The sequence below is a fragment of the Aythya marila genome, assembly GCF_965140915.1.
Source record: "Aythya marila genome assembly, chromosome: 6".
Lineage (NCBI taxonomy): Eukaryota > Metazoa > Chordata > Aves > Anseriformes > Anatidae > Aythya > Aythya marila.
In genome coordinates this window covers 27,253,862-27,279,346 of record NC_139047.1, presented here as the reverse complement: position 1 = coordinate 27,279,346, position 25,485 = coordinate 27,253,862, and the positions used below count along the sequence as shown (strand labels likewise).

The window sequence follows — 25,485 nt, the reverse complement described above, 5'->3', positions numbered from 1 at the left end:
TTGTTCTGTCCTGCCACTGTCTACTTCCCCCTAGTTTGCTTTTCACAGAATATTTCCAACCAGTCTACCTGTCATTTTCCCTGTCAAAAACGTCAAACTTCTCTGGTCATAGCCTTATATTTTTCAAACAAGCACATTATTGCTTTCTCCCATGTCACTCCTTCACACCTGTGAGCATTCAATTTCTTCCTCTTTTTAATCCACCTTATTACATTTTGCCTCTAAGGAATTCTAGTAATAATTATGTAACTGGTAGACTGAAACCACTGCCTATGATGATGATGAAGACTTTTTGACACTCCATTATATACACCAGAATGTTTTCTTATCTCAGAATCCAAAGGGCAAACTCTTTGGAACAGGAATAATCTGTATTATAAACTGTTTCTCACAGTAGGATCCAGTGTAAGTCCACGAATGTTTAGAAGAACCCAGTAAGACAGCTTGTGCATCAGCCACAAAATGCTGATGCACAAGCTCAACTATTTTAGAGATGATGACAGTCAGTTAAGGAGGATATATCTTCAGATATCAGTTCTTAAAATGGTAAGGTCTCACAGTCTGAGCTGATAAAACATAAATCTATTAATTCTGGTTTGCAGATACACATGATACAGTACTTCTTGAAAACAAAGCAAACCTCTTACAAACACCACACCAAAGAGAGACAAAAATCACAATGATTCAACTCAGAAAGAAACAAAATCTACCTGACGATGAAACTAGTCACACTATGTTTGACTTGCAGCAGATTGCCAGCTAAATCTTTCCAGTGTTGCTGCACAGACTTAAGTCTGAAGGGCATTTTTGTAAAAGAAATAGCCTCTCCAAGTGGTAGTAGTTCAATTTCAGGACTGTCAGCCTCAGTGTTCTACTAAAAATCAAAATCTGTTGAGATAATGTTTCAAAATTTAAGAAATTAGATGTTTTACTTTAATAGAACTATACTGAATTACCTGATTGGAAGAGCTGCCCTTACATTGAAGATATTCTGGAGTTATACCATGATCAGATCTGAGGTTTTCATTCACCTGCTACAAGGTACTCTTGTATGTCAACCACTATCAGCTGAAAATGATAACGTCTCTTGTTCTGCAGGTTTCTTATCAACAACCTACATTTGCCCATCGGCTTTGAAACAGTTTCATCACACATCTCAAGCAGATGACTGGATTCCTCCAGACTAATGTTACTGCTTATCAGCATTGCTTGGTTTACAGGGCAGCTGGCTGCACAATCTAGCTGGAATCAAATTAGCTGTTGATAATATGGTTGTAAATAAGCTCAGCAGCTGAATAGCTGTACATCACATGTGTGCACAGCTTGATCTGATTCAAGTCTTAACATAGATCTACTTGAGAAACTTATCAGGGTAGTTTTTACAGGGTAGTGAACCTTAAATAACTGCAGACGTCTGTGTGCCTTTGGGATCTGAGGGAGAGCAGACATCAGTTCACAGATGCAGGAGGTTTCAATAACTCCATGCAAATATCTTTGGGGAAAACTAGTCATAAACCAGTCCTCTGCAATAATTAATGAGATGGTCTCCTTCAGACACCAGCCATGCCAAGCTGACAGAGACATAGTGAGCCTCAGGCCCAGAACTAATGTGATTGTTCAGGTGTAGCCTAGAGGTTAGCATCCCTAACCACCTTTGATGGTCAACAGATCTCTTCCTGCCACAAGGACCCCTTCTCTTCTCGTTAACTGATTTGGCCATCTAGCTTTGCACCAAGCATCAGCTGGTGTAAATATTCTGCTATGACCTTAATTGCTGCGTACTTTGGCTCAGGTCTGGATGATTTGAAGAGGAGTGATGTCTTTTGGAATGACAAAAATGCCGGGCAAACAGCAATCCCTCTCTTCTGAATTATAAACTTGTTATTTTTCTTCACATCCTTCTTCTAGTTTGGTACAGTAGAACATGATTTCTGCACCAAACACTTAGCTTGCTTTGAATTTACAATGTAGTTCAGGTGCCTTCAGCTTGGAAGACAAATCTATGAATAGATCTCTCAACTGCCTCTCCCATATACCGGAGACTTCACACCACAAATGGTTTCATCGTTAAGTGGCAAACCATTAGGGTCTCTAGAATTAGAGTACCATTGCCAATATTCTCAGCTTCAGGCCGCTAAGTACCTTTTCTTCTCTTCTGCTTTTTAGTTTACCAGGGAAAAATGCATCTCTCACCAGCTTCATCCTATCTGCAGTCCAACTGCTCATCAAGTACCTGAAGAGGTTACAGCTGTATTCCTGGAACTGTTACTCTATCTCCAGTGATAGAACAAAGTTTTACCTGCATTTTCTAACTATTTTTCCTTTTAGTTAGCTTTATGAACAGGCTTTATTTTAGACTCCCCTTTCTATTTTATTCATTTATTTATTTTTAATCAGAATTCCCAGAGTGGTGTGCCTACTGTGATACTTTTTTTTTTTTTTTTTTTTTTTAAATACCTTAATAATCCTTGCTGTGGATTTCAGTATGTGTGTTCATCATGTACTGCTACTGTTTCGGATAATGTATCCTTGCTAAAAGGCAGCAGCCCAATGAATTCAGCAAAATTCCAAAACCATAAACTCACGAAAACATTGGTTTTGCAACATGAGTTTCCAGATAACGAGCAACAAAGACAACCCATCCACTTCCTATTGGCCTACACATTTGGTTCAAGATATGAACAGAAGACATAGTACTGAAGAGCAAGTATTTCTTATTTCATACATTCATTACTGGTGCTTGACATGCAATCCCAACCAGAGATTCAACTCGCCCAGCTCATTCTAGCTAAATTTGACTAAATGTAAATGTCCGGTGACTAACTAATCTGTGATGTGTATGCAACATGAATGAATGAAAGGTTCTCCAAATCACTGCACAATATGAGAAAAAATGTGGAAAGCAGTTAAAATAATATGGCTTTGTTTTCACCAAAATATTTGTCAAAAAAAAAGCAAATTTATAAATGGGTTCCCATAGTTTTCCCAGACCAGTTCTTGAACTCTTCCATAAGCCATGTCAGGGCATGTCATATCCTACAATATGAGATGACATCTCACTAAGTTTCTCTCTGTTTTATGTGCACATTGACATATCTGTTGTAGTAGAGAACAATGAATGTGTGAGTTTACTTACAGTTATGACAGGTAGCTCCCATGTAACCTGTATCATTACAGTCGCAGTAAAATGTGGTCCAGGACTGAGAGCATTTTCCTCCATGTTCACAGTAGTTAGGCAAACATCTGGTCAGAGACAGATTTAAAAAATGTAATTCATTATAAATATTTCAATAAAAATAATGTTCTGGGAAAAAAAAAAAAAGTCTATTTTCCTTTCAGGCAAGTGTTTCCTAAGGCTGAATCACTGCATATTACCTGAGGTAATTAGTTATTCCTCTGATCTTTGACTTCCATCATAAGCACTGAAGACAACAACATTTAATAAATCTAGCAATCCAGTAAAGATCACTCTCAAAATAAATGAATGAATAAATAAAAATCCAGTTGTCCGTCACTTGTTAGCAATTAAAGTGCCACAAACTATCTGAGCACAGAGGAGTAGGAGGATGAATAACAGGTGAAAATACTACTGAAATCTAGTTTCAAAGAAGAATTCCCAGTCCTCTGATTAAAAAGGAATCATTATCACCAAAATTAGGCTGCATTACATTTTGTGGTAGTTCAAATGACATTAAAATCTCAGAAGTGAAAGGGGAAATATGCGTCAGTTATGAGTTCTGTACTCTCTCTTCTTTCCCTTGTTTTAGTTGGTATGCTTCCAAAGTATTATTGAGAAGCAAATTATTAAAAGAAGAAAGAGGCATAACAGCATGCAGCTTGGGAAGTGAACAGAAACAAAAGCTGTGGGAGATAAATTCAATCTCCAGGACAAGAGGTGAACACTGATCTGAACTACAGTGGTGTAAATACAGGCAGTGTAATGGAGTTACACTGGTCTACATGGAAACAGAGCTTGTTCCATTGTCTTTTCTTTCCTTTCCTTTTTTTTTTTTTTCTTTCCTTACTGTATATTAGATAATCTCTTTTACACTGTGTGTTCAAATTCTGAAAAATGAGTAACTTGTTTTTAATACCACTGATGCAATTGTGATGAGTGGGTGGATAGAAAACAGACAATCTATCCATCTCACCCTCACCAGCATTTCATTAGGGTCTGCTTGGCTGCAAATTGAACCTTTTTAAGGCCCAGATTTTTCAGTGCTGCCCGCAACCAATGACGTCACTGAAGCTACCTAGATTTGTACTAGTTGAAGACCTGATTTTCTTGTAGTTCGTCTCAGTCTTAGTAAACGTTTGCATTTAACTGTGCACATTGCCTTTAACTTTATCTTTCTGTCTGTTTCTTCAAGAATCCTGGCAATTAAAGCACATTTAATTTGTAGAAATTGAAAATTTATGTGTCACTAATGGCCACTGTGCTCCACAGGCTTCTGAGCCCCACCAGCCATGCATTCATCAGCTTACTTGAGTCCAAGGTTATTTGGAGTTGCCAACACTAACTACTCCAGGAAACTTGCATATGTGAATAAAGGCCTATCAGACTAACTTCGTGTCCTCAACATGCTGTGTGCAAGTACTTGCACACACATCCTTGTCTCCATATGTCTGGGGATGAGATTTGATCTGGAACTCAGATTTACTTGGCCACAATTTATACCACCATAATAAAATTACACAGACAACATATTAAACATCAAAAGATTAAAGATTAACTCATTTTTATTAATACTTAATCAATTGTTCTTATAGTCATTATTTATTATTCAAATATTACAGACATAAGGGATTCAAGAAGAAAATGTGATATTTATAACTATCAGTAACATCAGTTGAGGCAATTATAAAGTATATTACTCTTACAAAAAATAATTTTTATGGCTTCCACTAATCATCGGTCTCAAATATAGAATGGGGAAAGAAAACGGCATATATGCTCCTGGATTTCCTGCTCACCAGGGAGGTTTTTGCACTGCTGTAGAGAACAGTTGAGACATACAGCAAGGGAAATAAAGACGGTGAGTCTCAAAGTCCATCTCGTCAGTTTATCTCGTCAGTTTACCATTTCTTAGGCTTTTTACTTAAACATCTAAAACAGGAAAGACAAAGGGAATGGGCAAAGCTGTTGGTTTTGCCTTGTACTGACAGGCAGTCTGAGAAAGGGCGAGCCTTCAGCTTTTAATGGTATGCTGAGAAATCATTCAGCAGAGAGAAAAGCCCCAGAGACAGCTTAGCCAGCCCCTCTGCCATCACATCTACTCATGGCAATGGAGAAGAGATTAAGCTGTGGGTCAATGCTAAAGACGGCAAGAACAGCCTACGGGATGGCACAAGTAGGACTGGCTGATGCATGACCTGTGCCCAGCTATGCTCTGCAGGACTCACCAGCAGTTTCATCCCAGAGACTTCATGAGAAGCACAGTGGTTCAACAGCTCTGCAGTGATAAATATAAATTTTGACTGGAAGAGCAATTTGCTCAAGTTTACACTTCGGTCATGCCTGGTCTTGCCCTCAGCTCATTGCCTTCACTTCTACCTGCTTTTTGATGATAAACATTCACTTATATCACCTTTACAAGAGAAGTAGCTATACTCATATTGCAGAGAGTGATGAAGACAAGAAATATCTGATGTTTATAAAGCTCTTAGGAGAGGTAAAAATAGCACTGCACTGTATCATTATCATAATTTACATCATCAGTGTAATGGACAAATGTTTTTTGCCTACTTTTAAACTAACTCTTATTAATTAACCCCATACAGTACAGCTAATCGCTAGTCATTTGTGGTTTGCCAAAGGCCTGTATCAGAGGCTTAGACACATTTATTCCATTAAAACAGCTTCCTTAATAAAGGCTTTACAAAGTTGAAGGTCACTTTTCATTTCTGTTTGTCTTACAAATGCAGACACTTTTTCTTCCCCCAACAATGCACAACAGACGAGTTGAACTAGCTATGTAAGCTTTTAATGATATTCATAAATTCAGAATTAAACATTCTTTTATTCCTTAGTCTATTTGCTTTAATTAGCACCAACCACATTGATCTTGTTTTGGTCAGATAACTAACCCTTCTAAGAGCTTATGAAACAAATTTCTTTGCAACTCTAATAATTACCATAATCCCATTCTAACTGAGCAGTTCTGTCTTCATTAGAAGCAAAATTTATCCTAATTGTCAGAGAAGTCCAAATTAAGAAATAATTATGATTAAAATTAATCAAGACATGGATAAATCACAGGTTGTTTCATTTGTCGACTGTCCCAGAACCTCATGCTGAAGGGTTCAATACATATATTTTAAAATACAGATATTTGCATTCTAGTGGATTCAAGCAATTCTAGCAAAGATCACAGTGGTATCATAGAATTTTTCAACGACAAACAACTGCAGTAGGCAGCCCCTGACCTATTTGCAATTGAAACAAACAAACAGATTCAGTCAATTTTAGTGAGTATGACAAATGGGACACTTTGAAACTTAATGATTTGCCTAAGACAACTTGTGATAGACCAGGAACTCTGATCTTTCTGATTCCAGAATAATTCACAAAATATCTCATGGTGAATTAATTTTATAAAAATAAATAAATAAATGAAACAAATCATTTTTCCCTTCTTCAGCCAAGCTGGAAAACAAACACTTAAGTGAGCAATTAGCAAAGCCTTCACAAAAGCACTCACTGTACTTAGATGAAACGTCTCCAAAAATGCATGTGCTTCCTTTGAATTCAAAGGACAAACTGCATAGACATTAAAAGGCAAAATTTGGCCGTTTATTGGAATGACGAAGAAATAACAATGACAAAATTACTTGAGTGGGAAGGTTGAAGGAGTTCTATGCATTTGATGCTACACTTGACTGGAAATAAACCTGGTACTTTCAATAAGCACCTCTCAGATTTTGTTACAGTCAGCACAACACATCCTGCCTGTACCACTATGTATTCTTCCTAAATAAACAGAAAAAAAAGAAAGCTGAGAGAAAAAGAAAAAAAAAAAAAAAGTTGTATCATTTTGAAGCAACTCAACAGTGTTGTAACAAGAACACATACAAAAGTGAAAGGCATCTTTTTCAAGACAGCATTTGCTTTATATTATCACCAATTAATGTTCCTTCAGCATGTTTTCATATTTTAGGAGGTGCAGCTATTTCATGTATAATCAATGAAATAGACTGTTAATACTGATTATTTTGTATAGTAAGCATGCATGTACAATTAAGCTCATGGTGTTACCATAACAGTGTGTAACCTTTGCTCTGGTAAAATGTCGTGTGTCCCCTCCCTCCCCCCCAAAAAAAAAATCAGTACACTTAGGCCAAAGGCAATAGCATGCCTTTTTGTCTTACTCTACTGAGCAGTGAATCTGAAACTCCTTGCCAAATTATATCTCAAATATATGAAATGGACTCAAAGGGAGACCAAACAAGCACTGGAAGGGAAAGGTAAGATAAATCCACCAACACCACTACATGGACAAAGTTTATCAACTTCAGGGATTTACCAATGGGAAAACAAATGAAGAGATAGCATTAGAAAAGAAAGTACTACAGGAACACATCCCATCTTGTTTATCTCTGAATGTCCGTTTGTGGCAAAATAGTGAGCTATATATCCTATGGAGAAGAGAGAACTACTAGAACCAGAGGACGGAAGGGAAAAGAATGAATAGAAGTATCATTAAGACTCCCAACTTGCATCATGACTTTCTTTTCTCTTAGCATCAAGCAGCACATTCCCTCCTCCTTACGCCACTTCCCAACTTCTTTCTCTTGCTTCAGCTTTAACAAACTGAAGAACTTTAATAAAAAATACTATGGCATGTTTTCTTTTTTGTTTTGTTTTCTTTTTTTTTTTTTTTCTTTTAAGCCACCTACATTTTCTTCCCTAAATTTATTACCGTATGAAAAGTAATGGAATACAAAAAGAACAGGAGTAACATGAACAAAGGATTTTCCTCTTCCACACCACAAGTCATTTCCTCTGTCACTTCTAATAGATATAAACATATCTAAAGAAAAATATTTTTCTTCTTCCTGAGATTGGCAAAACTTTGATGACAGAACATTTAAAATATATTATTACAATTTCAGGCTCTGTGCTTGAATACCACTGTGAGAGCAACATTTAGAAGATCTGAAGTTGATGCTAAATGCCCACGGGCACATGGCTGGGACAGAACTGTGCGAGGAGGCTGTTCTGGGATTGGTACAAGTAAAAGGAAAAAAAAACTATTTATCTGTGCTTAGATAAAAGGCTTTTTTTTTTTTTTTTTCCTTTTTTTTTCTCCCTTTTTTAAGCATTTGATTGCTTTGTTGTTAGAACACCTACATTTTCAATAGAGGTAAATGTGCTGACAGTTTGGCTTGGCATCAGCAGAAAGGATTTTATATAAATAAATTTGAAAATTAAAAAAGGACAAATAAACCATCCTGTACAGACAGCTGTTCCATTTAGAATTCATTATTTTACAAAGCAAAAGCAGAAAAGCCATCTGTGAAAACCAAACACACAAATAAACAGGGAGAGGATATTATATCCTCCATGCATACCCACAGTTAGCCTTTAATATACCATGGGGTTGCACATTGCATGAATTTTGACTACATGATTAGCAATGGGGATAAACAATATTTAGGTCTCCCTAGAAATTCAGTTCCACACTTAAGTCAGATTCCAAAAAAACACTTCAGAAGCTCCCTATCAACCTTCTAACGGTCTGCTTTCTCCACAGAGGCCTCATTCAGTGGCAACCCCCTTCTCCAGCGTTACTCGGCCCTCCACTCCATAAGAAAAATAAAAGGTAACTATCTCAATCTCTGCCATCTTCCCGCACATACAGGTACATGACAGATAGAGCAAAATGTTCACCCTGCTCAAACTAGTTGTGTAATCACCTGTTACAGAATTTGTTAAACACATTTTAAGGACCAGATCAGCACTGATCTTAGTTACTCTGCAGCACCATCAGTTAAGTGAGATTTTAATTCAGCACCATTTTCTTACTCCACTTGAAAATAAATAAGTAGGCAAGCTCATCTGAAAAAGAACAAGACTAAATTAACACAGTCTGTCTGCAGTTCAGATGAAGGATATGAATGCAGCAGGTAAGTCTGAAGAACCTGTCTGTTTGCTCTGAAAACACAGTATTGCTACATACCAGTGCACCATTCATGGTCCTCAATCAGTGTTTTCTGCAGCTGGTGTTGCATATACAAAGCAAAGTTAATAAAAACAAAAACTTAAAATTAAGTGAGAGCAAAATCATCTCATGACATTATCCAAATAATCTGAACATTAACTTTCATTCACATTAGAGGCAAAGGACAGAAAACTGCCCCTTTCTTCAGAGGTAGCGTCATCCAGTGTGATTGCCTATTTTACAGAGAATTTGCTTTGTACAAACATATTCTTGTCTTATAATTACCACAGAAGGAAATCATCTGACAGTGCAAAGCTCATATACCAGACCAACAGCAGGGAATTCTTTTACATAGTTTTATTACACTTAATTGCCAGTCAGCTCTTAAGCAGCCAGAGAGAGATGTTCTGTCACCAGCTGCATTATCCAGTTAGTTTAACATTAGAATAGATATGAGAAGAGGTGGGGATGTTCTCCAGAACTGCAGGGGTTTTAATTCTGATACCCAGATTTTGGGTTGGCTCAGTGTGGTTTCCTTTATTGCTGAGTTTTTCTTCATCCTGCCCTTCCATCCTAAAACTTGTGTGGTATTGAGTGGGTTTCCCAGACTCTCACTCCAAAATGAGCTACCTGCAATGGTTTTATGTTAGCATGTTTAATTGATGGTACATTCTTTGGGGAAAGATCTCCCAAGGGATTTTTCACTCTCACAGAACACCATGTATACTTCTGTTTCTAACACTTTTTTTTTTCTTTTCTTTTTTTTTTTTTTTTTTTTCCCCCAGTGCATATCAATCTTTACAAGGGAAAAAGTAATTAAGATACCTTTTTCATTTTTAATCTCCCCACCATATAACATAGTTTGGATTAAGGATTTTTCCTTTTTCCTTTCCATAACATTATTTCCAGTGTTTTGCTTTGTTTTTAGTGAAAAGAAAGTGGGAAAAGTTAAATTTTATAAAGACAATTTGATGAAAAAGAAAGCAATTTCTTACAATACTGTATTTTTTTGCTGCACAAAAAGCAATTTGTCAGTGTTTTAGAAAGTATCAAAACAAACATGAGAAAGGGAAAGTTTTTGAAAACCTGTCTTCAATTTCTTTCATTAAAATAGAAACTGAAGGGATCTTCAGTGTGCTTATGTGCTATTTGTAAATATGTGCTCTGGAGCCTACATTTGAAAGAGGCAAGAGACACAAAAAGGACACAGAAAATAATCCGTCACAGGACTGAAGTCATATTTTTAATGTTATATGAGATCAGAGGATCTGTAACCTGGATTATCAGACCTTCTTAACCAACCCATGAGGACAGCCTCCCTGTAGCATTTCAATGGAATAATTCAAAAAAGAAAAAAAAAATAAAAAAATCCAGGCGTTCCACCATCTGAGGATGTGCAGTTCAAACACTCTGCTGACAGAAGTACAAACTCACAAGATTCACAACTACCATATCTACCTGTGATTTACCCAGAATCAGATTTTTTTTCTTATTCAGCGAGCATGATCTGAAAAGGTCTGACTCATTGCTAGAAAACCAAAAAGAAATGTTAAGACGACCTTTTGGAAAGAGAAAAAAAATCCAGACTGTCAAATCAGTGTCATTTCTGCAGAAAAGACACTAAATACTGAAAACAGGAACAGTAGAGAGAACGAGAAGAATGAATGCCAAATTATTAATGTTTTGATTCCTTCTCCAATGCACTGCAGGTATTTATATGGGAAGTATGTAGTATTCATACGCAGTATGAAGTGTTTGCTTTTCCAATCCCAGCCTGGGATTGTAATAAATAAAACTAAAACTCACTGGGCATAATTAGCCAGGATATTTCTCATTTGCATGGCCAACTTAGAAAAAAAAATCATATAAAGTTTGGCTTCAGCTGCAGGGCATACATTAATTCTTAGAAGAGATTAGGGAAATGCAAAAGGAGACTGTACTTTCATCAGATTTATCCTAACCTGCTTCACCTGCAATAGTAATTAATTTCCCAAAGGTCCGTTTTGACAGTACAACACATGAAATAACATTAAGTTCATTACTAAAAGAAGGAAAAAGTTGGAAATTATTATTTCTTACAAGTAAAAACTGATAGTAAAATCTAACGGAATCTACAAAGGAAGTACGTAAAAAGTAGGATTTAAAAGGTCAGATCTGTGTGGCAAGGAAAAAGAATACTTTAATTTATTTAGAAAATATTACGAGGAATTTCCACAGATAAAACATGTCTAGGGATAAAAGGGTAAGGACTAAGGACACTTTTCTTTCACTTCTTTGTGCTCCATGACTCAGGAGCACAGGGACACAAACCTGTGAATCAACTCAGCGTGTTTCTCCCTAATGAAGTAAACTGTTAATGTCAATCCCATCACAGTGATTATTATGTATACCACATGCTGCTCTCTCTACTTGTATTTCCTAGGAGAATTGGAATATGCAGATGAATCTTGGTTTAATAAGGATGGCAATAACAGTGTGTGTGCCTGCCCACTGATGCTAGCATGATAAAACAATGCCAGAATTTGTAAGGAGATATCTGAGGTCAAGTTTGCATTCCTAACTGCAAATCCTTGGAATCCCCAGAATGTCCTACATGACAAGACATCATCAGCCCATCTGTTAAGGTGGTTTCAACATGAATCCTTTTGTTTTGTTTTGTTTTGTTTCTTCCTAGGTCACTTAAGGGAACTGAAGCTCCCAGTGTTGTCCTTGACAAGTACTGTCAGTATTTGCTATAGTGAGGGCATGGTGCCAGCCAAGTAAAAATAGGACAACCCAGTCAAAGCTTCATCAGCACAAAATCAACACTAACTGCAGCAATCAGATTAAAGTACCCTCTCAGTTACAGGCAGGGAGAGCAACGCATGCATTTATGTATTCATGTGGATGTGTGCCTAAAGTAAAGGAGGCTCTGACTACTAGTTTATTTATGAATGACAGGTTCAGCACAGAAATGTGCTGTGGCTTCAGTCCCAAAACTATCACGTCTCAGATACATAAGCACAAATTGTGTATACAACTTATGATGATATAATAATGGGTGTACTGTGCTTCTGCACCTGCCTTAGCCCTACCTTTGTCCAGGTAAACTTTATCACCAAAAAGTCAACAGCTTCAAGCTTTTTCAGCCCTGGCAGGGAGGGCAGAATCATATTGAAGTTCAGGCTCCTTAGCAAAGCTTCTCTGTCAACAAACAACCTAAAGGCCACATCCATTGTGATACAGGTTGAGAAGTTCAAAAGCATGAAGGTAACCAACATGATTGTTAAAGATGCAACTATTCCTCTCTTGAAACCCTGATGGAAGCAACCATTTGTCTAGAAACATTTGGAGGAACAGAGACTAGTTCCATGATGTGAGGTCAGGGGAAAATGATGCCAGTTTTCTCCTTACTACCGCTGTTTGGTGCAAGATATCTCAACTGCAATATCTCCAAAGCACTTTTCTTTACAGAGTTTGAAGGAGCTGGTATGAGAAATCATGCCAGATCTTACCTCTTTGTGAACTGGAAACAGAATTTTCTCCTCTGTGACTAACACTGTTAAACAGAGTTTGTCCCATTACACACAAGAAGTGGATGAGATTAATGAACCCATGTCTACAAGCTTTAAGGCAGCCCTTGCTGATGTATTCCCTTGCTGATGTATCTGCTGTAAGAGCAGACAGCCTTGCACAGCCCAAAGGGAGCATCTGTGCCATATGATGTAGGGCTGGAAATCCACAGTGTTTCTGGACTGAGGTTTAATGATTTTCTGGCATGTTTTCCTAATATCCATGGCAACTCTTGAGCTGCAGTATCTCTTGAGCCCACATTCCTCCATCTATTAATTGAATAGGATGCCAACTATAGCAAACAACCAACTCAGTGTCAGGACTGAAGCTAGTACTTCTAGTCCCAAAATCCAGCATTCCAGCCAATTGCTGAATGGGAAATCCCAGAGCTTCTCAACAGTGTGGCCAAGTTCTCAGCATCTGCATATTTATTTTCCTACCCATTTCATTTATTTTTAAATGAGAGGCTGCTTGAAATTCTCCCAAGCTATATATCTTTTATATATATATATATATATATATATGTATATCTTCCATTGTTTGCCCACATACACACAGACTAACACCCCCACTAATCCATTGCTATGCAGAAAGAGAAAACAGTGCAAATTATTACTTAGTAAAATGCAAAGTCAGATTCCCACATATTTTGAAATGAGCACAGATACAACAAAACATATTTCTGCTCTGAAAAACTGAGTACAAAGAGTTGCCCATGATGAAGAGGATGTTTTAAAAAGTAAGAAACTCAGAATTCTCAGTACTAAGACCTATCTCCAGACTTCAGTTCAGATCACCAGTGCCTCTACTCCAGTTTCCTTACTCTGATAGTGTCACAGCAAAGATGCTGATGAGATGACTTTAAGAACATCTCACCAAACTCTCTATCAGCTTCCAACAATCTGTGGCTTAAGGATTCATGTATGCCTTACTGGCTTTTTCCTTTACATTTGACCTCTACAGCATCTAATGGCATCCAGTTTGATGCTGTGTAAGATGTGAATTTTGAGAAACAGCAAATACTTCATGATTCACCTCCTTCATGCTGCTCCTCAATGCACAATCCTGCTTAGCTCTTGTATCCAGGCTGAAGAGTCCTAGCCTATTTAATTTTTCCTTGTAGACAACAGTTTGTGGCACACAAGAACAGAGGGTCAGTTTTAGAAACAGCCAAAAGGCCTGAATGACAGACTTATAGTCAGAGCTGCACACATCACCTCTGAGTGACCCAGAGAGGACATACTTCTTGGAAAGGGTTGGTCAGGCCAAGGCTGAGATCAGTGAATATATCCAACTGGATTTGCACTTCTTTTAGCAACTGAAAGAGGATGCGAAGTGATCAACACACAGTTATTAGCTTGATATATGAAAGTGTAAATGCTTCCATAAATGTCCAGTGCCTCAGTCCCTGCCTCCTCCCAACACCATATGAATATCTTGCCATCATTTTGACCACATCCGAAAGATGGTCAGACACCTCAAAGCCAAGAAATGAGACAATGTCATAAAAATAGAAAGACGAGTAGAAAGGAATCAAGCTAGTAGTCATCAAAAGAAACATACGGCCTCAGATGAATCCTCATTCTAGACATTATGGAGTCCACAAAGAAGAACCCACCCCCCCAGAAAAAAAAAAAAAAAAAAAAAAAAAAAAAGAGTAGAAAATTCTGTCACTCACAGAACATCACCCTGTAGTTGCAAAAATGAATCATGCATTGTTAGAAGCAAAGAGCGAAACAGGAAAAGGACAAATGGACAGAATTTGTTGCTCTTCTTCCTCCATTTCTTTACACTCTAAACTTAAAATATATACAAGTTAAAAAATATATATATATATTAAAAAACATCATACCTGAGGGCTATCTGCTTGCCTCCCCACCCTGCCACAGAACTTCCTTAGAGCACCAGAGAGATGCATCTACCAAACAAGTTCTCACAGGTGTATGATACAATTCTGAGCTGAATTCCTGACAGGCTCTTCCCACATTTATATGCTTTTTTTTTTTTCTGAAGCAATGTTATTGTTGTTGACATTTCAGACCCCCCTAAAGCAAGAACAAGCCACAACTGTTCTAGCTGGAGGAGAAGCCTGAGCAAATGCAGAGAATCACAAAGAGCTGGAAGGGAACTCAGAAGATCACTTAGTCCATGCCTATGCCCCAAGGCAGGATTGTGCATACCCATGTTTCCTGTTTCTCAGAGACTCATGTAACCTGTTCTTAAAGTCTTCCAGTGACTTGACAGTTTCCTCAGGCAGCCTATGTCACAGGTGTTCTCCTGTACATCTTGGCCAGAGAAGATTATTCTTTTCTGAACTGCAGCAGCCTTTTACCACCTGAGGCCCGTTATGCTGCCTTCCCTCAGCAATCTCTTTTCTGGTTGAAGAACCAGCACTTAATCAGTCTTTCTTTGCAGAGGATGTTTTCTAGACCCATTTTATTTGAGTTCTGAATATGTTCATAGAGAACAGAAATTTAAAAGCAAGAGTGCTAATGAACCTGTGATGGCTAAACATCAGGATTAATGGCCAAAGACAGAAAGAATCATTCTGTTCTCACCAGACTTTCTTACCAGTCAGGCTTTTCCCTGGAAGCTTTTAGATTTATTATATCACCTCAGAAGACGCCTTCTTTCCCAAAAACCACTTACAATGCAAAATCCCAGGAGTGAGGGTTGTATGATCCCTCTAGCCACAAACCTAATTTACATCAATCTGAACTGAAAATAAATCCACAAAGAGAGCCTGCATTTATTTGCCAGATGGCTTGTGGTCACAATTGTCAGTGTAGGACTTGTACTTCTGCAAAGTATGCATACATACCCAAAGACACCTCCTTCCCTCCCCAGAAGTCTCTGAATTCAGGGACTTCATGGCACCTTCACTTCCATGTTTCATCTCTGCCTTGTTACTCTCTGCTCTGTACTCGGCTGCTATATTTTTCTGACTCATTAATTCAGCATAAAGCAAACACACCCTGCTGAGTACCTGGCACTCCTAACCAAGCAGAAATCCTGAAGAGGCAACAACAAAGACAGAGAAAATTAAACAAATCCACTTTCTTTTACATATGGAGCAGACCTCTATGGCTTAGCAGCATATTATCTCATTTTTTCTTTACATGGGGATAAATGCATTGGAAAATGGCTATGACATCTAACACTTCGTAACAAGAGCAATGTAAGCACCACACTTTACAACACCCTCAGAAAACACAGAGCAATCTATGCATTTGGACAACCACAGTAAATATACATACTATGAACAAAAGAAAAACAGTTTACTAGATTAACAGCATAAAGGCAGCAGAGGTAATGCCAAGTCCTACAAGAAAGATTGCTTCCTCCTACAAATTGTATTTTTCCATTCCACAAGGTGTTGGGAACAGTATCGAGGAAGAGCTTTGCCCTGAAGGAGGCAAAGGGAATATGGTATTACTTTCCAGAACTTGTGGAACAGACACAGCTCTGAACAGACTGGGGGTGCCTCTCCTTGCACAGGTTATGTCACCTGAGGATGACATGCAGGTACCATCCAAGGGCATGGCAAATCAGAGATGACTTCAGATGCCACAGTAGGAATAAAAACAATTCTGGCACTGCAACTGAGGGCTGCAAACAGGCAGTTTCTTATTAAGAGATAGCACTTACTAGCCTTCTTCCATCATGACAGTCTGTGTTGACTACTTCAGACTGCACAATGTCTTAATGTCCTCATGAAAGCATGTAAGACTTGAGTTTCCTTTGCATTACCTGCTAATCCCAGCTGTCTCAGATACCTCCTGGACTACCCTTTCAGGCAGGACCAGAGCAGCTACTGGGTGGTCTCATTCACAGAAATGCTGAGGCTGGAAGGCAACTCTGGAGGTCCCTGGCAAGAGTCACCTGCTCAAAGCAGGGTCAGTGATGATAGATTCACTCAGGTCTGCAAAAGCATTTTCACTTGGCACTGTCTCCTCAGACACCAATGAAAAGAAGGCAAAATTCTGTATATACCTATGGACATCCCCATTTTTTTCTGAGTACTGTTTAATACCTCAGCTAGTGTCAAGGCATTTATCTCCCAGAAATAGGTACTGAAGAATAGAAAAAACAAATACAGTGATACAGAAGGCATTCATGCAAAGTTCACCTGAGCACACATATAGTTCAAATGCTAGAGATGAAATGATGAGATATTAAGGCTCAGTCCCTCAGGTAGCTCCATTTAAATTAATGGAGGCTCATCGCTTTATACTGAGAATCCTGGCATGAGCATAATAAGCTTACACAATTCATTGCTCTCTCTCTCAAAAACAAAAACCAAAAAAACAAACAAACAAACAAAAAACACACACACACACACACAAAAAAAAACAACTACAACAAAAAAAAAACATACTGCCAGCATCAACAGTAGTCCCAACTTGTCATCTTTCAAAATAAACCCGTTCATCCTCTTTCTAAGAGCCAAAATAAGTTGCAGAGAGCTGTCTAGCTACTGTTTTCAGAGCCCAGGTCTGAACAAGCTTGGCCTACAATCCTGTAACAAATGAATTGCTTTCTAAATAGAGGCATATTCCTCAAAGAGCTTTCTGTGCTTAGGTAACTAAGACAAATGCCCCATTTACATGTTAATTAAGAAACACAATTCCCACATGTGTTAAAATTACAAAAACGTGCTTTTACAGTGCACATCGCAATAAATCTTACAATTAAGAAAGGGGAGATCATATTTCTTGTGGATGATGCTCTTACAGAATTTTAACACTCCTTACATATATAGAATGAGCAGCTGCATATTGCATGCCTGGAGCCAGACCCCAACTTTCCTACAAGCCCAGAGCTGCTGCAATATAGAGCACTATAGTGACTGTAAATGATGTGTCAGACACTTTGTGCAATGAACCAATCTGAATAAGGCTTGAAAACATACTCAAGCATAGACCGTGCAGACTAGACAGCAAGGCTGACCTTCAATTTGCCAGAATTCTGAATTCAAATCTCCTGTTCTCCCCAACCTTCCTTCTATAGTTTAACTAATTAGGCCATAATATGGACCTGCAGAACATAAAATGTTCAAAAAATGTTAGGAAGAATGCACTCCAAGAATACTTTCATGGTCAGGCTTTCCTCAGGTTAACCACTGGATTAGGAACAACCCTGTTGGAAAATAACACAAAGGATTTGCCTCTTATCTGTATTTTCTTAATTCATTTTCATTTAATTTCATCCCTCTTTCCAATGGCCTGTTTCTGCTATAATCACTCGACTTCAGTTCTACACCAGCAGTACTTCACCCTGAGAATCTTTCAACAATTTTTGTAACTTCCTGAAATCTATTTTGTAAATTTAACTTCTCTCAGGATGTGAGAAATATGTAGTATGATTTGGACAAAAAAAAAAAAAAATCCTTCTTTCTTCCCTGCAAAATAATTTCAGCAGAATTATTGGAGTTGCCAGACAGGGAGAGCGCACTGAGTGTTTCACTAAATGAGAAAGCTGCAATCCCCACGACTCCAGCAATGCTCATTCCTTTTGGTTACCAGGGGAATTTCAGAATTTCTGTACAATACTTTACTACTCTGAAGGTTTCTGTCTTTCCCTTCAGGGCAGGTCCACTGTTACACTGAATCCAGCCATAAGAGAAACACTTTTGACAATTATCAATTGTCTTTTCCCCCCTTTTTAATCTACTTTGTCTTTTTCACGTAGATCATATAGTAGAGACATAAATTTAAGGCTGTCCAGAGAATCATAGTGGAACAGACCACATTCATCTTCACTAGATCATGTATAGCTTTTATTTATGCATGACATATTCAAGCCAATGATTATGTAAAATAAAGTTCCACCTTTCTTATTATGTTTGGATCCTTGCCTTAAATAGTTTATGGTATCATCACAGACATATGCTTGTCATCTTTGGGATGCCAAAGACGAGCATGACACTTGGAGTAGTACCATAGATTTACTTTGCAGCCTGGACTTTGTGACAGTGAAGGCATTGGAGATGTCTCATAGCACCTCTGCCACATACCAGAAGCATTTTCTTCTGTTTCAATATACGAATTGGCATTGAATGGTCCACTTAATCTTAAAGAATCTGTTCTTTCAAGAAAGAAAACACAATGCTTTTTTTAGCTCTTAATTCACTGGAAAGTTTATATTTTTATCCCTTTTGTTAAATATGCTGCTTCTTATCAATTCCATCCACCATTCCAGACACACCAAGTGTGAAATTCATATCTACCTGAATTTGGTCATCATTAAACTTAACAGATTTGATCAACAGAGTCAATATTTTCTCCATACAAGTTAAAAAACACAAGCACAAAAATCTCATATAAGAGAGATTTTTCCCACCTTACTAGCTCTTGCTACCTGATCCTTCCTATAGAAAGCAATGAGATCAGCTTTCAGCTCCACCTAAGCAGTATGTCTGAAAAATTACTTTCAGTCCTTAAGCTCCTAACGTATTTCCAAAATATCCTTACTATTCACTTAACTATCTGAAGCATGTGAAATTTTCAGCAGTTCCATTTTCATTTTTCAGAACTTAGCCAGATTTAAAAACAAACAAAACCAGAATCTATCCATAAGAAGCAAAGGAGAAATTATGAACTATATAAAAAATATTTGTTGCTTATTGCTTCTCTACCCTTAAATAGAAAATCGGGGCTTACTCTCAGATTTTAACTTCCTAGTGATTCAGATCAGTATGTAAACTAAAATGTGTCATTGGTAGATACAGGCATTTCATCATAATATTGACTTACACCAAATGGTCAATATGCTGCATGAGGTGTACCATATCTTCATTATGGAAGTGCTGTGCTGTAATGGCTAAGAAGAAAAATTGTAAACGATCTACCTAACCAAAAACAGCTAGTATATTAAGGGGATGACATGTTCTGATGAATCAAATAATTTTTCCTTCTCTTTCATTTCCCTCTAAAACTTCAAAGCAATCAAATGTTGTTTATGCATAAAATTTAATCCTTTCACCAATCTGTAGTTTGATTGGATTTGCATACTCTATTTCATACAAGTCAATGTGAAGAGAGCCTCATGTAATTGAAACTATTTCCCCTCCAGCTCTTCTATCTTTGCTGTAATATTTCCTATTAGTAGCTTTATTATGCCTAATATCTTTAATGTTGGCAGATGAGAATTTTCACTTAATGTAACCTGTATTTATAAACCACTAGGATGAAAAAAGAACAAACACAAGAAAGAGGAAACAATAATTACCTGTCTTTGATGCCACACAGATCAATGTGTAAATCACTGAAATTCCCCAGGGAGCCTTGCTGAACTAAAATGAGGTCCTTGGGCTGGTTATCAATAAAGATGAGCCTCATACAGCCTTGAAAAGCAGTAATGGGATTTAAACATTGGGAATCAGTGAAATTGTCAGGGCACCCTGTGGGAAAAAAGAAAAGAGGCAGAGAAGAATATTGGAATGTTCATCTGTTTCTGTTGGGATTTCCTAATGTAAGGGCTTGGACACTCATTATTCCAAGTGTTTTTTGAGCTATGCAACTTTCTGTGCTATAAATCTTTCAGTAAAAAAATAAAATAAAAAAGGGAAGAAATAAAGGATATCTCACCACTAGAGATATCAGAGTATGAGATTTTTGCATGTGCTAAGCAAAATCAAAGTTCATTTTTTGCATGTTCTTTAAACCTCACAGTCAATAGCAATTGACTCCCATAAGAAAAGCTGTGCAAACTATGAAATTATTACGGGTTAAATTCTGCTGCTGAGGCAAGGCACAGAGTATAACGGTGAAATCATAGGGACAGCAAGCAAGAAAATTGTTTGTGTCTGAACCTCTATGGTATTTGGCCAATTCTGAGATCCAAAGCCTTCTTCATATCCTCACTTAGCGCTGTATCCAGAGAGTTCATCAGATCAGAGCCTCACTGCAGTAAGCACAACGCAGAAGTATGTCAGAGCTAAAATAGACAGTTGATGACACTCCCTTTATCTACATTAATGCTTACACTCCAAAAAGCAGGAGGTAGTATTTTTCAAGATTCTTTCCATTTTCAGAATTGAGCTAAACCTACATTCATTTCAATGAAAGCACAGTACCTAAATACCTTTGTAGATCTGAGCCATGTGTCAATTATGTTCTGAAGTCTAAAATCACTGAGCCTGATCAGGACAGTGATATCTACAGGAATTTTAATGCAACTGGCAGTGCTCTGTCCTTTTAACCAGAAAAAAACACTCATGCCTAGTACAGATACGCGGCTTTTGCATGTTTTACTAGCTAGATATAGCTACTCCTCAGCTAGTCCCCTTTAACAGCTGTGTTAGTTTGCAATGCAACTCAATAGGTGGTAAAAAACCAGTTACTACAGCATTTGCTATTAGGTGCAAAGTACATTTGGGAGACCTCAGAATCTGAGAATTTCTATCATGAAAACCTGTCCTATGTCTATCTGAAACAACTTACCTCCAAAATAGTAGCTGTTTCCCGAGTAGATCCTTGAGACAGTGGTTGCATGGATGGCAGTGCCAGCGTTGTTATCCAGTGTCAGGGTAATGCGATGCCTTCTGGCATTGATGTTAACTGAATGCCAAAGACCATCATGGAGATTGGTGCCTGGGAAGGAGAAAAAAAAAAAAAAAAGGCACAAAGGGTGAAAAAATGTGAAAAAAGAAGTGCAGGAGACAACGTTTTTCAAATCTTTGCTTCCAACCTGTGATCACAAACAGGCAGCAGAACCCAACATGGGCAAAAACAGCAGCTGAAAAGAACTCATTGCCTCTGAAAGTAAACCGGCATAGAAGGTCCAAGAAAGGGAAAGTTTTTAGGAGTATTTAAGTAGATCATCTGCACATTTTGATCCAACCTGCTTGCTATACTGCAGGCACTCATGCATGTTTGCTGTGCCCTTTACCTTTTTGGTAGTACACTATTAACATTGGGGGGGGGGGGGGGGGAGGGAAGAGAGAGGGTGGTTATGATTACTTTGAGTCTGTTGGGAAATGCTTGTAGCTCACAGGATTGTGCAGAGATCTCTACTAAACTTCTAGGACTAAATGCATACCTGAGATTTCAGAGGATTAGATTCAGTGAAATGGTCATAACTTCTCTCAGTCTCCTTATGAAAGCTGACAACCCCCAATATGTTTCAGTAGGACTTCTGTCCTTAAAACCCTTCAGCACTAAGTTAGCACACACTCTTATTGATGGATGTGCCCATATATATTCAATTTTGACATGGGTTTTCTGAGATCTGGGATTGTTGCTGTGTCCAGGAACCTTTAAAGGGATGTGGGAGATTATAGTACTGGGTAGCCTCTTTCTGTTATACTTTTATGCAAAGTAACAGGGAAATAACACCTCAGTTTTCATATTCTGACAATCAACGTTGCATCTTGGGGCTCTTGAAATAGCACCACAAGGATACAAAGAAACTCCACATCCTCTACGTTGACAACCATGAAAAGCAGCGGGCAAATCTCTGAGCTCTCACACAGTGGTGCAGACCAAAAGTAAACCAATCACACCTTGACGTACACTACCATCAAGCTGCAGTCTCTGAGACCAGGCTCAGACAACTAGCATTTATTCCCCTCCCTAATGGGATATTTTTTGTTAATGTAGCTTTCAGAAGAAACAAACTAGCACTTAGTGACACAAAGAGGTGTGAGAACAGTTCAAAACAAAATAAAAAAAATTATGGGTGTTATGTGTATTAAAAGCCATTTCGTTACAAATTTGAAAATGAGACTATTTCCGGAGTAATGGCTGCTAACGCACACACAATTTCCATAGAATAAGACGCCAGTTTCCCAGGGGGAAAAAAAAAAAAAAGGAAAAAAAAAAAAAGGATGAGTTTACAGCTAGAACAAGTCCATTATGAAATACCGTGTTTAAGTTTGAAAAGATGTCAAGAAAAAATAGGCCACATTTGGGTCAAAACCAGGTGCATTCTTGACTAAGCATGAGTTTATTGTGCGTATCAACATCTGCAAGACGTGGCACTTGCAATTTTTGCACATTTTCCATGTCAATTTTTGCACATTTTCCATGTGTAAGTAGGCAGTTTAGCAATGTTTTGGATAGCACCAAAGGCTGGGCTCAGGATCATGATTTCAGACCTACATAAAAACAAGTACACCCAAACAAATATTGGCATCATCTCAGATTTGTCAATCTAATTAGGACTGCAATAAAGGCTGGAAATTCAGTTTTCAACATTTGGTTGCAGCAAACTGAAGCTGTAACAATCCACATGAATAAGGACAGACGCAAGGCTGCCTCATTTTCTATCACAAAAGGGAATGAAATATACATACGGAGCAGCTCTGCTTTGACAACTCTGTCAGATTTTCTCTGTATTTCATTTAATAGACACAACTGCACTCTTTTAGTCTGCACCAAGAATATTTTATATTACATATTTTTAAACAGATGTTCTTTTTAGAAAATACTATTATTATTCAGACCTCTGAGTTCCATCAAGTCTATTATACATCCATGTTTGGAAACTGTGTATTCAGCCTGCGTGGAAATGAATTTCCTGGACTCCCACCCAGCATGGTTGCATAGTAGTATGAGACGTGCACAGCCCTGGGCTAGAATACTTCTGCTCAGGAAACCAGCATGGCATATATAGGTCACACTGAGATGACAGCTGGGCCGCCCTGGTCCTTGCTCTGCTGTACAGTTTGAAACTGTTGCCTTGTCTCTTGGAGACGAAACACAGCTGGCCTGTTTAATGTTTACAAACAATTTCCCCAGAATTTTAGGTCAGAGAGGCAGCCACATTTCACCCATTTGCATCCCTACAGCTGCACAAAGCAGCTTGCAAATTGGCTTAGGATGCCAGTGAGGGAGTTTGAGGAGAGGAAGCCCATGGTCAGTTTCTCTTCTGTGTGTAGTGTAAAAGGAGAGTGTAAAGCAACAGCCAGATGAAGAAAATCAGCTCTGAGGCTGTGTTAACTTGTACTAGTGAAAAGCATAGCTGCCAAGCTGGCTCCCAGCTTACTTCAGCACAATGTGAGGACAAGAATCATGAAGGTCTGCATGTGACCTGACTGAAGAAAATTTAGCAGGACTTTGAAAACACAGAGATAACTGTAGAATAGAATTAGTCTGAAGATCGTAGGATACCAACTCTACGCGTTCAGATCTTCCTCAAACTGCACAGAGTGGTGGTACTACTGGAAAGTGCGAAAAAAAAATTGTAAACAGAAAACAAGATTTGGTGCTTCCGTACTTTGCTATCCTTTCTTCCAGTGGCATCAAGCCTTTGTATTTTAAAGAGAGATGGGTGAAAGAAAACAAAAATAAAGTACCTTCACTAATTTCCACAGGGTTTTCTGTCACTTTCTGAATAAGTAGTGTCAATCTCCCACCGTGGAGGTAAACCAAGAGAGATCCTGACTTTTCAGACAATTCAGTGGACAGGAGTAAGCCATCTTTATTCCATGTTCGAAACTGGAAACTGACTGACAAACCATCAATTTGAGGAGTGCCAGGCAGTAGCAAGTAGCTTCTACTGGAGCTGACAAAGGTGATGGGAACAATTTGTGGTTCTGAGCAGGAAAAGGTCACGTTCCCCTGCAAATAATAAAAAGCAAACATTGTTAACATATTTTTTTCAGACATCAAAAAAAAAAAAAGTATTTAAATAAGCTCATTGGATTTCTACTGGTGCTAGGTACTAGGAAATAAGTATTTTTATTCAGACACAAACCTTTGGAACTCACTAGGAAATGTATTTGTTCATTCAGGGAAAACATACATGACTTCAAATTTGTATGTTCACCCCACGCAGAAAACAAACAAACAAACAAAAAAAAAACACTTCCAAATCTCAGTTCTTAGAAGGATCTAGATATGCTCCAAATGTTCTGTATCAAGTCTGTATTTGCTGCAGGTCAGTGTTAGCCCAGACAGACCACCTCCACATGGCTGCCTGTGCTCTGTGTTTCCCAATATTTCCCATTTCAAGCTCAAGTTTGGCTTTATGTCATTTGGATCTAGGCTGACTTCAGGAACTGACACCAAAGCACTACTAGCAAGTTCTCTTGAGCCTTCATGTGCTGCAAGATGTGACACAAAGGTCCCACACAATGACTGTGTACTGATGGGATTACATAACTGTGAATGAGAAAAGCTGCAAATTAGAAAAAAAAAAAAAAAAGGAACTAGACTAAATTTATTTTAAATATAAACCAAAATGTAGCTGTTAACAACAATATTTTTTGCCCACTTACACTGAAGCTATATGACCTTAAAAGTAATGCCTCCCACATTTACTTCAATGTATCGTATGGGACCAAACATGAGGCACGTTTCCAGTTTTCCAGAAACATGTTCCATGTTTCAAATATTCAATATACAACTTCCACTAGTAGTACTACTGGCCACATTTTCTTTTACACAGGGTGACACACCCCTATGCTATTCCAAATAACAATGGTCAACTTAAATAATAACATATTTTTATTTTTTTTTTAATAAATGATTATTCTGAAAAGATTCATAAGAAAAAAAATCATAAGAAAATTCAAGCTAAAAGTCTCTCAGATCCAGTACTTATAAGTGGGATAATACAATACTTGTGTGATTTACTGGCTGATGGTAGGTCTCATGATTTCCATGGGGAATTTTGAGGAATTATTAAAACATTTGACACACAGCAAGAGCAGTGAAATCCAACATTATCTCAACACCAAACTTAAATGGTCTTTAACTTAATCAGTCATCCAACCCCGAAACCAATGATGCTATTTGCTGAGAAGAGCACCATATTTTCTCACAGC

The 25,485-nt window shown here is 38.0% G+C and overlaps 1 protein-coding gene across 1 annotated transcript in view; it reads right to left on the bottom strand.

Moving 5' to 3' along the window:
• The window catches only part of CNTNAP5 (contactin associated protein family member 5), a 282,395-nt gene that overhangs the window by 103,429 nt on the left and 153,481 nt on the right, over positions 1-25,485 (bottom strand). Inside the window, exons 8-11 of the mRNA XM_082763797.1 lie at positions 24,013-24,277; positions 21,158-21,307; positions 19,944-20,115; positions 3,137-3,243 (exon numbers count right to left, since the gene is read on the bottom strand). Coding sequence (XP_082619923.1) covers positions 3,137-3,243; positions 19,944-20,115; positions 21,158-21,307; positions 24,013-24,277 — 694 coding nt within the window. The remainder of the gene's footprint in view (positions 1-3,136; positions 3,244-19,943; positions 20,116-21,157; positions 21,308-24,012; positions 24,278-25,485) is intronic.